Source organism: Lissotriton vulgaris, chromosome 5, assembly GCF_964263255.1.
Source record: "Lissotriton vulgaris chromosome 5, aLisVul1.2, whole genome shotgun sequence".
Taxonomy (NCBI): Eukaryota; Metazoa; Chordata; class Amphibia; order Caudata; family Salamandridae; genus Lissotriton; species Lissotriton vulgaris.
Window position 1 is genome coordinate 318,596,192 of NC_141693.1, and position 15,027 is coordinate 318,611,218.

At 42.6% G+C, this 15,027-nt stretch overlaps 1 protein-coding gene across 1 annotated transcript in view; it reads right to left on the reverse strand.

The window, feature by feature from the left end:
- Nucleotides 1-15,027, reverse strand: part of TTC34 (tetratricopeptide repeat domain 34) — a 554,282-nt gene that overhangs the window by 518,752 nt on the left and 20,503 nt on the right. The window contains exon 2 of the mRNA XM_086920058.1: nucleotides 973-2,637. Coding sequence (XP_086776184.1) covers nucleotides 973-2,576 — 1,604 coding nt within the window. The 5' untranslated portion in view covers nucleotides 2,577-2,637. The remainder of the gene's footprint in view (nucleotides 1-972; nucleotides 2,638-15,027) is intronic.

Consider the following 15,027-nt stretch of genomic DNA (forward strand, 5'->3'; position numbering starts at 1 on the left):
AAAGCAGATTTCCATTTTTTCTCTATTTGAAAAAACTTCAGGGTTCACGAAAATGGCATTGTTTACAAGGACATTTGCAATTAGCGAAGTCAAGGCCTCTGCACCTTAGCATACTCCTACATATGACATATTTTAACCCAAAGAATCCTATTTAACAAAGGTGAACGCCGGAAAAGGATTTTGGGGCATATTTACAAAGAAGTGACGGAGTGCTGCATTAGCCTACTTGGCTTAACTCTGCGCTCCACCACTTCTGAAACACAGGGCTGTACCTTATGTGTGCTGCTTCGTGCAGAATAGATAGAAGTAGAAACTCGTCATTTTTAAAATGATTGTTTATGTGCAGTAAGGTACACCTTCCTGTTCATAAACAATCATTCATGACGTTTTGCTGTTTTTATGTGTTCTGCACAATGCAGCACACATTAAAGCAGCAAAAGCGAGGAGAAATAAAGCATTTCTCCTTGTTGTGCCCGGTAAGACCAGGTTTTCCCTGGTTTTAATTTGGGCGCTGCCCATATTTACGCCACTCTTGTAAATATGGGGCAGCGTCAAAATTAATGGGTGTTGCGGTGGAATGCCCACTGCAACACCCACTGCCCACCCCTTTGTCGCTAAGTATAGCGTGAAAAGGTGCCTTCTTTACAAGGAGGCATAAAGCCACGTTAAGTGGCTTAACACAGCCTTGTAAATAAGGTGAAGCCCCTATCGTCACAGAAACGTCTTTATAAAGTGACATTCCTGTGGCGATACGCGCTTGTAAATATTGCCCAATGCTGACTCCTGGTAGACGGCCATCTATTCTCAAGTTCACATTATTGTTACAGGTCTAAAAGAAAGAATCAATCTAGATACAAAAAACCCTGTAAATTTGGACAGACATGAAAAATATATTGATAGAATGGAACAATCTAAGGGATAATCTCTTTATATAAAAGAAATTAAATGAATGCAAACAGAAATCACTCATACCCTTCTTTAGACAGCATGCCATTCTGCTCAGTCGCCTTTTTCACCCGCAGCCCACTGCTTCCAGTTGGATTGGGTGGTTTCCTCTGCAGAATCTTCTGCCCTTCTTCCTGGAGGACCTTGAAGAGCAGTCCTCTTTGATTCCATGGGATGTAAGATTTTATCGTGAGTATGGTTTCCTCCATTTTTAGCTTGCAGGCGGTGACGTAGTCCAAGGCAGTGAGGTATGGACTGCCTGCCAACATGCGGATAAGCCCGCGCCCACAGAGGGCTTTGACACAACTGCTAGGGTGAGGGGAGTCATGCTCCACAATCTGCTGGAAATCTTCCAGGGCCCCATGATGGTCATTGGCGTGGAGCCCACAGAAGCCCCGCAGGACCAAAAGCGTGTTGTAATAGGTTTTTTGATCTGACACCAACAAGTGGTTGCAGATGTCCAAAGCCCCTCGGAAATCCCCAGCAAGCAACTGGCAGTCTGCAAGGCGGACACTCATTTCACGCTTGGAGCTGGGAGATACAAGGATTAGAAGCCGAAGGGTCTGGATTATGGGTAGGAGTAGCTGAGCTTCTGTATTAGACCTCAGATCTGGGCGCATGCGCACTGCTTCCCTAAAGTCTGAAAATTCAGATTCCAGGTTATTCTTAGCTTTCTTCTCAATCCTTTCAGCATCCTCGGTGGAGAAAACTTCTTCAAAGTGTTTTTGAGCCATGGTGGGGCTTTTCTGGAAGGCTCCTGCTAAGTCCTGGAGCATCTCTTTAGTATGGGCACCCAACGAAAAATAAGCCCTTGCCCGGTCCACGAGTAGACAACAAATTTTATCAATTTTGAGGTTGCTCTCCAAGGATAAGGCATCGATAGCCTTGGAGTAGACAACCACTTGCTCTTCATAGTTGCAGTTCTCAAGCAAGTATGCTGTCTGTGTCTTACAAATGCGCATGTCATCAGGTGCCAGGCAAGAAAGAAAGCGATGGCAGTCCCCAAGAAGGCTGTCACGAAAGCCATTGTCTGCATCCTTCTCGTGCGTGGAGATGTAGCTGTGAAAGGCCTGAGTGATTTGTGGGAGATATTCCTTCTGCTTTCTACTAACATATTCCATGGTGTCTTGGCTGTGCTTGACAAAGGCCTGTACGTAGTCCACAACCCCGTTGCTGGAATGGGTTTGGGACAACACCCATGCTAGAGCCCTGGTGAGAAGCAGCGGCACTGAGTGCTGAGGGTAGGTGTTTAACAAGGAATTGCACCTGCTCACCACTTCTTCATATCGCTTGCCATGTAGCAAAGTGCTCATTTTGTAGATGCATGCAGCAAAGTTGTTTGGGCAAAGGGTTGATAGGAAAACGGCAGCAATGCCAGTGTTGAGAGAGACAATGGACATTCCGTCACACTTGATTTTAGGTATTTCGCTGTCACCTAGGCACCAGCTCTCCAGGGTGGAAATGACGTCCTTCCATTGCAAGTCCTCCAGGGATCTGGTCTTCTGCAAGGCAACGGGGGCGTTGCAGCTGAATGCGGCCATGTAAAAAGCTGTACCTGACAGCACATCTCCCTTAGCGAAATGAAGGTCGCCATCTCGGCACAAGCGAGCCATCAGCTCCTGAGCAGACATTTCAAAAGCATTCAACTTCACATCGTTGACCAAAAGGCAGAAGGTAGATTTACCTGGGCACCTGTAAAAGAAACAGAAGATGGATATCAAAACCAGGGTAGGCTACAAGAAAATGAATCAGGTACTATTTGAGAAGCACATAAAGTGGGAGTGCACACATGAATTGAAATTGATTTGCTTCTTGTACTATCACCAGTACTGAGCTAGTTGAAAGTACAGCCATATCATTTTTGTCATAATCCATTTGCTTAATCATCTGTACTCGTGATAAGGCATTCCCATAGACCGTCCTTGTTATTCAGTCCATAAATCTTCTACTGAATAACTAGCTGAGAATCATGGAGTAAAACAACGCGTGTGTTTATGAGTACACATGGCAGTCTTGCTCAGTTGAATTTCCTCCATAGTTCCTAAGTAGTCGTTGAATCTGGAAGAGACAGTGCTGTGGCGAATATTTCTTCCTAATGAATTTGAAGAGAGGGCTCTCCAACATGGGCATTTGAGGACCAGACTCACCAGTATAGAGGTATGGAGGAGGAAGAGATGGGCAGGCTGGGTTTTTGGGTGTTAAACATGATTGGGATGTAGAGGAGGGAAAAGTTTTGAAAAATCTATTCTCACTCCCTAAATGTTCAATGATGCAAGCTGTAAGGTTAGAAACATGTGTAACCTATTGGAGGTTTACAGTCTGTATGGCCCTAGTTAGATTCTGGCAGCGTTTGGGCACTGAGGAAGATCTAAAAGTCTTGCAATGGTGTAGGAGGGAAACCTTGACGAGTGAACGATCATGGGCTAAAGTAGTTAGAAATTCCCTTAAGAAGGATGGTAAATTGCTGAGACTGGATGTAAGTCCTGTGACTCTCCAAATGGAAGTCACAAGGAAGGCTCTTAGGGCCCGATGTAGGTCACCATTTACCGGCCGGTAACGGCCGATTCAGCCGTTACCGACCGGTAAATGGGTTTTCTTGATGTAGGGGGCCTATTTTACCGATTCAGTAAATTTACCGAATCGGTATATTTACCGATTCGGTAAAATACCGAATCGGTATATTTACCGATTCGGTAAATCTACATGTAGGTGGGACTCTTCTGAGTGCCAAAGGCCCTTTAGAATCGGTGTTTTACCACCCAACCCTATTGGGTGGTAAAATACCGAATTCAGGTGTGCATGCATATCTGTGCATGCACACCTGTGCAATGTGACACACAGACATGCCCTTAGGGCATGTCTGTGTGCCACATGGCACACAAGTCCGGAATTGGGGTGCTAGAGGGTGTCAAAGTGACACCCCCTGCACCCTTGCAACATTCGGAATTTACTGAATCGGTAAATACCGATTCGGTATTCCACATTGATTCCTATGGGCTTCAAGGCCCATAGGAATCAATGGGGGATACCGATTTGGTATTTCCAGAATCGGTAAATATCGAATCTTACCGATTCGGTATTTACCGAATCAGAATTACATACATTTCCCCCCTCTAATTTACCACTTCTTAAATACCGAATCGGTATGATTCGGTATTTTAGAAGTGGTAAATTAGATTTACCTACATCGGGCCATTAGGGAGGTAGGATATGAAGTATCCAGAGCCGAGGACCAAGATTATTTGGCGACGAAAAAGTCGGTAGAGTTTATGGCCCAGGCCTGGCGAAAAGATACACATTTTCCTTATATGGATAGACTACCGAATAGATGGCTGAGGAGAGAAGTTCTAAGATTAAGAACTGGATTGAATCCTTATCATTGTAAGACTAGAGTAAAATCAGTGATGATAGATAGTATTGGAAACTGTAAGTGTATACTGGGACCCACATGCGACATGATGCATATTTTATTGGATTGTACAAAGCTTTTAGAACCACGAAAAGAGATCTTAGGTCCTATTTTTAAAAAATACGGTATACATAATAGACTTGCTGCAAGTGTCCTCCTAATAGAAATGATGAATTTAGATATTACTTGTGCACTGGGGAGATTTATGCAAAAAGTTAAACAAATTATAAATTGCGATTAGCGCAAGCCGTGTTTGACCCATTTTAATGAGTTGTAAGTCATATACTGCCTTAAAGTTTTTATGTAACAATGAATTGCTTTTTAAAATGTTTTATCTGTTAAAGGACAATTGTCCAAATAAACTTTGATTTTTGAACTGAACTGAACTGACTGGGTTTTTATGGTGCACTTTACAAGTATTGATTGATTGATCACTGTCTAGAATGGCAGCAGCATCGAGGAAGAGCAGTGGGCATACACATACATACACACACACTCACACACATACAAACTGTTCATATAGATGTTCGTTTTGAGTGTGTGTACGAGCATGCGTGTGTGTGTGTGTGTTTAAAATGCAGAGAGAGCTGTAGGTCAGGAAAGTGTTAGCAAAAACATTGTCTGACAGAAAAATTGCGGTCTGAATGTTGTTTACAAAAACATTTATCTATTTGGGTTTAGATGTTATACTATTAATACTCATGGAAAAAATTTCTGGTAAACAATACTTAGGACACAATATTCTTGTCAGATGATGTTTTAATTACAATACTCAGGTAGGGCCTCAGAGGGCCAAAAGGTAGTCAAAATATTTTGAATGGATACAAAACGGTAGGGCCAGTTACCTTTTTCATTAAACGATAGAACTGCCATGCTGTATGCCTTTTTACAGACAAGGTTAATCTTTGTCACTCTTTCTCTATGCTTGCTTGACCAGCTTTCTCCTTCATTGCCTTCCAATGACACAAAATGCCCCTTCTTGCTTGTGTTTGGGCTGGAGCAGTGGGAACGGTTACCTGTGCATTAGGTGCCTGTAAATTGCTTGATCTCGTTCAAAACTTCATGTATGAACTTTAACCTCTTTCATGAGCTCTCTTGATCTGGAGAAGAAAATTAAAAAATGGAACCCTACTAAATACCTCAGTTTAATTTATCGAGTTTATTTAGTGCACTGCTTTATTAAGAAATCAGTAGCAACCTGTATGTGAACAGATTTCAGGCGAGCCACAGCCATGTCTATTTCAACATTCTAAAAGCAGTCAAAAGCTTTCTGTAATGGGTCCACAGCTGGCCTAAAATGAGATGATCAGTTCCTCAAAGGAAGTAAAGCTCTTAACATTATAATATGAATGTTTTCACTCATGCCCCTGCCCTTTATGGCTTATCCGTGATCCCTTTAGTGGGGCTTTAAGAATGTGGCTAATACTAGTACTTTAGTGATCAGGAAGAATATTAATTCCTCAATATTTGTCTTTACTTCCCCTGTGCCATCATCCCAGCTTTAGATGCTGGCTTGGGCTTGTTAAGAGTGCCAGCAACTACCAACCAAATAGAAACAAGAGTGAAAAGCCACAGGGTATGTTAACATATTTTTTTTATAAAAATCAGCAATTAAACCACATTATTTAGAGATTATTTGACAATGGCACGGCAAGAAGACCTAAAGGGAAAGATGATGCAGAAGACGATTTTCAAGACTGGACCCCATGAAAGACTACTGATACCCTAAATGGGTTGCTAATCAGCTTCAAAGATGTAGAGAGTGTATCCCATTCCTAGGAAGATAGAAAATAAGAACAGAAAAGAGTCCCAAGAAACTCAGAGAAGATTATTTATACTTATTTGTCTATTTATTTATTTTGTGTATTTACTGTTCTGTGTATCACGTTTTGCATAATTCAAAGCACAACAGAAGAAATAAAGTACAGTTTAGTAAGAGGATAAAGTGATTGGAAGAGAGAAAGTCCCCGATAAGGGGTGATGGGTGAACCCCAGCTGGTTTTCGGTGATATTTGAACCCTGTAGTTTAGTGCTCAGTTGGAATGAGGTTTAGATCTCAAGACAGGCTGGAGGGCATTCAATACTGGTAGTGGGCTTGCAAAGACAAGGAACTTCCCCTGTGTTTCATCGACGTCGCGACCATGAGCGGGCAAGATAGCAGCAACTGATGCGGATCGGTTTGCGGCTGGAATATAGCACGGAGCTACTTTTGCAGGTATTGTGGGCCTTTTCCTCAGAAGGCTCTATCAAATTTGCAGAGAATATTTAATTTAATTCTGACTTCAACTGGTCACTAGTGGCTCTCCTTCGGAGGAGGCCTGATTGTTCCCAATTAAAAAAGTTTAATGCACAATCTGTTATCGAGTCTTTGTTATATGGTAATAAGTCATTTTACGAGGTCAGTGTGGATGATGTTACCTTAGTCTAGTGGGGATATTACAAAGCTTCCCATCAGATCCATCCACTGGTTGATTTGGACTAGTTCACTGGCCAATTGGATTATTTCCACTAACGAATGGCTGACCTGGGAATCGAAGTTGCTTATAACTGTGTTACAAAAGTAAAGCATTACAATTAAACGATGAATTTTAATATATATATATTGTATGCCCCAATGTTAAGTTTAATCTACTTCTCAGGTAACCACTGGGAGAATAACAAAATTGTAGATTATAGCATCACTTTACATTATTTCCTTGTGTGGTGAAGGATGGAAGGATGGACGAATGATGTATGGGTGAGTTTGGAAGGGTCGATTGGAGGACAGAAAGACTTTGGTTGGACATATCAACAGAAAGAGGGGGAGAGAAGGTACGGAAAGGGAAGGATGGTTGGATGGAATGATATAAATTCAAACGTAACCCTGTGTAGACCCAAGTATCTCTCTTGAACTTTCCATTATTTTGAAATATGAAGGTGGAGAGTAGAGTTTGCAAACAAAGATGCGGCAATTAGAACTGAATATATATGTTGCCAACATGTGTGTGCATTTCATAACTTTTTGTTTAAAGATTTATCACATACAAAAAAAATATGATGTTAATTATCCAATCAACTTTGTGCGATCAATTTTAAGTTCAAATAGGAGGCGAGCAATACATCATTGCTTAGCAACTCTCAGAAACTGTGAGCTTTGCTGGCTTTCAGTAGATAGCCTTATCACACGCGAACAGGAGCAGGGCTTCTGACAGGCGCCACGGCACAGGCGGCTCTCTTCAAAAACCGGCCTTTATCTCGATGCAAACATCTTTCATTGATGCTTCCCTGTTCGGATACTTGGTGATGAGGTACCGTTATCAGTGGCACTGCAATCGCGAATGGTCCACAATATACTTTCTCGCTTTCGCTGCCCGAAACCAGCCAGATCCGAATACTTACCTGTCCTGTCGGCGCTCTCTGATATTCGGGGCCTGACTTGCAGGGCCACACTAGGAACCCAAAGCAGCTCTGTTACATGTTTGCAGAACAGCCTCCGTACAGTGTGTGAGTGAGCACAGCGAGCGAGCTTGACTAATAACCGGGTTTTTTGGGAGGATTGCTTCCCAAGAAAAATTGGGAAAAAATTGCAAAAATGGTGCATTCTGCAATAAACTTTTCATTATATGTTCAATTGTATGAGCTTTCAAAGCATAGTACATGATGACCGTGTGGTGCACCAGGATACCCAGTCATATCTATAGATATTCTTATGAAGAACACAAACAATAGGATGTCAAGCACGAAAAATGAATTTTAACATAAGTGCACACGTTCAATATTAAGCACAGTCAAGTAGCTGAGAATACAATTTAAGACAATTTCGAGTGATGTTAGCATTCTCCACCCTGATAAGTGGCCCGGCAGTCCGACTGATGGTTGCCCAGTGTGACAATATTTTTAGCCCCCCCACCCCAATAACCTCCTCCTTCGCAGATTCCCTCATTATCACTCTCCAACAGTGCACTTCATCTATCCATGGTGCCTCTTACATGTATTTCATTTGTTTTATAGTGCCTCTCACATCAGTGTAGGGTGTCGGAGCACTTTGCATCTCACACACACATACAGAGACAATGAATCATAAGTGTGTAGATCAGTGTATACAAAATGTTACATATGACAAAGGTGACTGCAAGGTGTAAGATTTAAATGTCATCCATACTGGTAGGCATTTTTTAAGAGTGCTTAGTTTGCAGCAGCACAAATCAGGATTTAAAACGTAAAACAATGGTGAGGTTGGCTTTACCAATAAAAAAAATGTTCTACCCAAACAAACCCTTAGTTTTTAGCAACATTAGGATACTGAAAGACTTGCAAAAAACAAAACGTTGGGACCTGTATCATGTAGTTTGCATGCAGGTCTTTGATGGCAGGCCACAGCTCACTGTGCTATATTACAATTGTAACTTATGAACTGCAAGTAATAAAAGGATCTCTATGACAAAGCAGTAACCCACTGAGCTATCCACATAGAATACCTTTCCGTGATCGGATTGGTACATGTTCTTTGCAGCAGGCATGTTAACCCTCTGCACAGAACTGCCACTAGAAAAAAATTCTATTACTCTCAAGCAGGAACATAATCACCAGAGATATATTGATATTTTTCTTGTTATCTGGAAACTGCTGGATGTGAAAGAACTCTGCGACGGGTGCTTTTAAACCAAAAATATTTTTTTTAATACAGTGCCCTCTAGCTCAGGGATAAACTGGCCCCCTGTAACAAAACCGGCCCCAGGAACAAACCAGCCCCATCTTTCCAGCCTCCTGCAGAAATGACCAATGACCAGCATGGCCAGTCCAGCCTGGCTGACTTGTAATTCAAAATGCTCGAATTAGCCCTGCTTCTTTCCTCTCCTTGCACTATCTCTCTCGTTCCATCCATCCATTCTCTTTCTTTCCTTCTCCCCTCCCTTCTCTAATCGCTTTCTCTCTAAATGTCCACCTCCTTCCCCTATCTCTCTTTTGAAGCCTCCCCATGCCTGCTACAATTTAGTTGGGGAGAGCTTGGGAAAGTGGCAGAGGCATCAGTACCAGCCCTGGCCTTTCATAACCAGCCTTCAAGGGCTCCAGGCAACTGATGCAATAACCCTTGGAAAACAAGCATTGGTAATGAATCGGTTTTGCCTATGTAACGAATAAAGAGCTGTTTGCATCAATCCTCGTCAGAGTGAAGGAAAGAGCTCCATGACAGATACGATGGCAGTGGAGATGGTGTGGTGCAGTGGCCAGAGCTGCTGACTGGAATGCTAGGGATCCAGATTAGAATTTTGGCCGCGCCACATAACATTCTGTGACTCTATGCAAATCACTTAGGGGCACATGCATCAACATAAGGAATCGCTATTTAGGAATCGCAATTCCTTATGTATGTAAGATTCGCATTAAATGTTGTGATCCATAAACATTACCTAATAGCGATTCGCAAATTGCAAATTGCTATTAGATAATGTAACTCCATTCATTCCTATGGGCCTATAGCCTATAGGCCCATAGGAATGAATGGGAATGCATTCGCAAATTGCGATTACCAAATTGGTAATCGCAAATTGTGAATGTAATTCCAAGAGTGCCAGGGGGCCTTGGGCCCCCCTGATGCAGCCCCCCTAAAAGGTAAGTGTGCACATGTGGCACACACACATGCCCTAAGGGCATGCGTGTGTGCCACATGTCGCGTTGAAAAATACATTTTTGTGCATTTTTCACAGAATGCGCAAATGACCATCAACTTGAAATTCATGGTAATTAGCATTTTCTAAATGCACAGTTTGCATTTTGGAAAGACTTGATGCATCACATTTAGGGAATCGCAAATTGTGATTCCTTAAATGCATTTGCAATTTAGGTAATTAAAATTTTTTGTGAATGGAAAGCTTTTGATGCAACAGACAAGGCCTTTTAGCCCCTGCAAATGAAGTAGGACCTTTTGCGAGGGCAAACATGCATGAAGCATGTGGCCCCTTATCTATCCGGGTGATAAATTGTTATATAAATATGCTGCAAGAGTATAAGGCAAAACTTTATGAAAATATAGTTCCAGCAAAGCTTATATTGACAGTATTTTGGTGGCGGGAAACTGATAAGAGAAGCAGATAAGTAACAAGCATTGGTAAATGCAGGAAAATATGCTACAGGCAATAGAAAATGGAGGAATGGTAAGTGGCATGCACAGGAACCAATGAGAAGACAGGAAAGGGAGGAGGAGTGATGTAAGTCCCTTTTTAGTTTATATTAAAAACAATAGATTTCTTAAGCACAGTGCAAGCGCTCTGCAGGCGAAACCTAAAAAGGCCTGTCCGGCCCTGCTGCTCCTTCCATCTCACAATGTTTGGAGAGTAACTTTCTCTTGCACATCAGTGTTGCTCTTCAGATAAAGAGAGATTGGATGCTTTTTCCACAAAATAGACTGAGAACTTACAGACTAGAAGCAAAGAACAACAATGAAAAATCAAGGCTTTAAGGGCCTGATGTACGACGCGCAAAATAGCGCCTCGCAAATTGCTAGTCTTTTGCGACTCGCAATATGCGAGGCACTATTTTGCAAGTACAATAGTGTGTTTAATACTGTTTGCGATTCCCAATGGGGTCACAAATTGTGAGACTAATGAATATTAATGAGCCTCTTGCAATTTGCGAGCCCATTGGGAATGACAGCCCCCCCCCCATGGATGGTGGCCTGCCTGGCTCAGCAGACCATCATGTCTGGGATTGCTTTCAAATTAACCAGCTTTTTTTTAAATGCCGCCTGTTTTCCTGAAAGGAAAACGGGGTGCATTTAAAAAAATTCAAAAATGAAACGTTTAGTTAAAACATTTTATGGGCAGGTAGTGGTCCCTGGGACCACTGCCTGCCCTTAAAAAATATTATTGGAGTTAGTCACAAGTGGGGAATGGAGAAACTTAAACTATGGCCCTTATTGCGCATGACTTTTTTCTATCAGATAGGATCCACCTATTTCTACCTGTTCTGAGCATCTCTGTCACTAAAACCGCCCAAAATCACACAAAGTGGCAGAGGTGGCAATGGAAATGAGTGGTGAGAAAGACATGCTGCCTGCTCCTCCATCTTCGCTGTCCCAGTCCATAGGTGCCTGACGTGACTCCTCACCTCACATATGGAAGGATTGTGATGAGGAAAACTAGGACTAGGAGTAAGGACAGTTAATGGTAATTACTGAACTTTTCAGAATTATAAACTCCGCAGCAACACCATGGATATTTTTATTTTCTCATGGAGATTTAGGGCTACTTTGAAGGTTAAGGGGTTCTCGGCTTCAAATACTTTTTGGCCCAAACATAGACATACACAGGGCACAAGTCCTGAAAAAAGAGGTTGGGATATTATCCAAGTTAGGTAGTATGTAAATGACTTCACAGCACATGACATCACAGCATGTGGCATCACAGCGCGTGGCATCATGCCGTGAAGTAAAGTAAGTGAAAAGTGGTGTAACTAAGGAGCTAAATATGAAATTGGTACATTGGATTCGTTTGGCAGTGCAGCTTGGAAGGGAACCATGTGGTTCCTTCGTGCTCAGCATTACGGCAAATGGCATCATAGCCTGTGATATCACACATCACATCACAGGAAGTGACATCACAAGAAGTGGCATCACGGCACATGGCATCATGCCGTGTGGCATCACGGCACGTGGCATCATAGCCCACGACATCACACATCGCATCACAGGAAGTGACATCACAGGAAGTCGCATCACAACCATGACCTCACAAGAAGTGGCATCAGATCTTAACACCTCACACATATGTTCAGCAGGTCTATCATTAGTACATTTGAGTGCATTACAAGATAAGATGTAACTAATGAGATTTTGTGTCAGCATTGCGCCAAAGAAGTGATGCAACCCTGATGCAAAATCTGGGCTTCAACTATTACCTTTTTTCTTAACTCTGTAGAAAGAAACTGGCAACAAAGGGAAATGTGGTAGAAAAAATCTGTTGGGCTTAATTGGTTACAAAGTCTGCATTAAAAAATATCTTACAGGGTTAAGGCACCTTCTGCAGAGATCTTTGAGTGCCCAGCAAATCTCAGGCAATAACAATAATGGTAAGATAACTCTGGAGGTTAATGCATTTGTTGGAGATATCCGTGTTTTGTCTTGTCCCATTTCTTAATCAAAGTAGCATAGAGGGTAATGTGTCTCCTGCTGAGCACATCATGCAATATTCAGATGTAAGATGTTTACTTTATGAAGATAGGTTAGTGGGGTCCTTCTTTTAACACAGAGATTGTTTTGTCACTTGTAGTTCATAAAATGCTCCTTCCCTGGTCCGCTGTGGCATGTTGCGTCGATTGAGCAGGGGGAAAATGGAGCCACCCTGATTGGCTAGGAGCACCTCCGGCTGAGTTAGCAGTCTAGTCCTTTAAGGATCAGCCATAAATTGGCAACCTGGGGTAGACGCGCAGCGGTTAGCTGGATGGCAGGCTGCTATGGTGTTCATTTGTATCACCTGTTTTTTCCTTGCATTCCCAAGCTGCATGATGCTTTAAAATATACTGCACAGTGTCTAATTTGTAATTAAGTTTACGGTTACCTTGGCTCCTTCTCTGGTACACTGTGACGTGTTGTGCCGATTGAGCGTAGGGAAGCGGAGCTGCCCTGAATGGCTAGCAGCACTTCCCGCCGAGTTAGCAGCCTAGTCCTTTAAGGATCGCCCTTAAATTGGCAACCTGGGGCAGACGTTCAGCGGTTAGCCGGATGGTAGGCTGCTGTGTGGTTTCGTCTGAGTCCCCAGTTTTTTTACTTGCATTGCCGCACCGGATGAGGTTTTAAAATACACTGTCCAGTGTTTAATTTTGTATTAAGTTTACGGTTACCATGGCGCCTTCTCTGGTCCACCGCAGCGTGTTTCGCTGATTGAGCGAAGGTAAGTGGAGCCTCCCTGATTGGCTTGGAGCACTTCTGGATGAGTTAGCAACCTAGTGCTTTAAGGATCAGCCATAAATTGGCCACCTGGGCGGACGCGCGCAGTGGGCGTGCCAAAGGCAAGCCCATCTGAACCCGTCCACACATGTTCTGCACGTGTGCCAGGAACCCTGGTTCTTGCACCATGCAAAAGAACAATCCTCTGATTGATTCCAGAGAACAACTCCTTAAAATAGGGGAACAGGGTAATACTGTAGCCTATTGTCCCCCTTTAGCTTAGAAAAACCCTTGATTGATCACCTCACTAGTTGCCCTGTTTGCAACTTTCAATCCACCTCCTTGGTATTGGGCCCAACGATATTGAAGGATGTCTCTCTCCCTTTCAAAGACATGATGCTATGTTGCAGGACAAATTCTTGACAGTATTTTCACCAATGACCATCAGCTTAGGTTTGACAAACCTCTACCCCTCATTTGCTCTGACCATCATGCTGTCCCGTTTTCTCTATCATTTCCCTCTACATATAAAACTGCCTTGAGTGAAATCAACAAGGTGCTTAAACGAAATTGGAGAACTTTGAGTATAGAACCTTTTCATGGGCTCTTAACAATCAAAACTGGACTGATCATAAAGACATTGACATGGCAGGTATAGAGTATTCAATGCAAAAAGTGGTGGACTGCACTCCCTTTAATGTAATGCTATTCAACTTCTAGTGATGCTCAAGGCAAAATATCAGGCGTGTGCCCCCCAGAAAGCGCTCCATCTTTGAGCGTAAATATAACATGAAAAAGTTGGAGGCTAATGTGTTCCCACAACCTAGGATGCACAGCGCATAAATGAAGGCAGTCCATTGAAGATAATCAATGTTTGTTTTTTATTCTTCCTTTATCTCTGTTTATTCTAGCAGTAATCCATACTTGAACAAACATTTTTAACAAAATGTATTTTTTAACAGCTATAGAGTATTCATCATGGCTTACAGCAGCCATAGGCTCTCTTGCTCCCCTTAAAGAAGCTTATATAGGTAGGAAGAAGCCCACCTCTCCCTGGTTCTCAGAGAAGCTGAGAATTCTTAGACAGGCCTGTTGCCGACAAGATTGCACTTTGTGTAAACACTATGATACGCTCGAAAGAGCCAGCTTTAAGGCTAGTGTGGTAGAATACAAAGCAGCCATTAGGACAAAGAAATACCTGTATTGCAATCAGAAGACTGCATCAGTTAAGTCATCAGGGGATCTCTTTAAACTGATAAATAGTCTTTCCATACCCACTGTTACCTCCAATAGCGAGTCCTCGCAGGTCTTCTGTAATCGTATGGCAAACTTTTTTCATTCTTATTTCTATTTCTAGTTTTTATTTATTTTATTTCTAGTTTTTATAGAGCGCAGCATTCATCCCATGGGATATCAAGGCGCTAAAAAGAAAAAGGGACTGCTGGGATAGTGCGGGGGGAGGTTAGTTTTTGGGGAAAAGGTGGGTTTTGAGTTTTTGCCGGAATTGGAGGAGGTTTGCGGTGTGTCTCAGATCCATAGGTAGTTCGTTCCATCGTTTGGCCGCCAGGTGAGAAAAGGCTCGTCCACCTGTCCTTGTTTTGTGTATGCGCTTGGGTTTTGCCAGAGCTGAGTTATTGGATCTTAAATTCCTGTTTGGAATATAGAACTCGATTTTCCCTTGCAGGATTGTAGTGCCTGTTTTATGAAGGGCTTTGTGCGCGTGGCAAAGGAGTTTAAATGTGGCACGCTGGCGCATTGGCAGCCAGTGGAGTTGTTTTAGGCATGCTGATGCCGAATCTCGTTTGCCTTT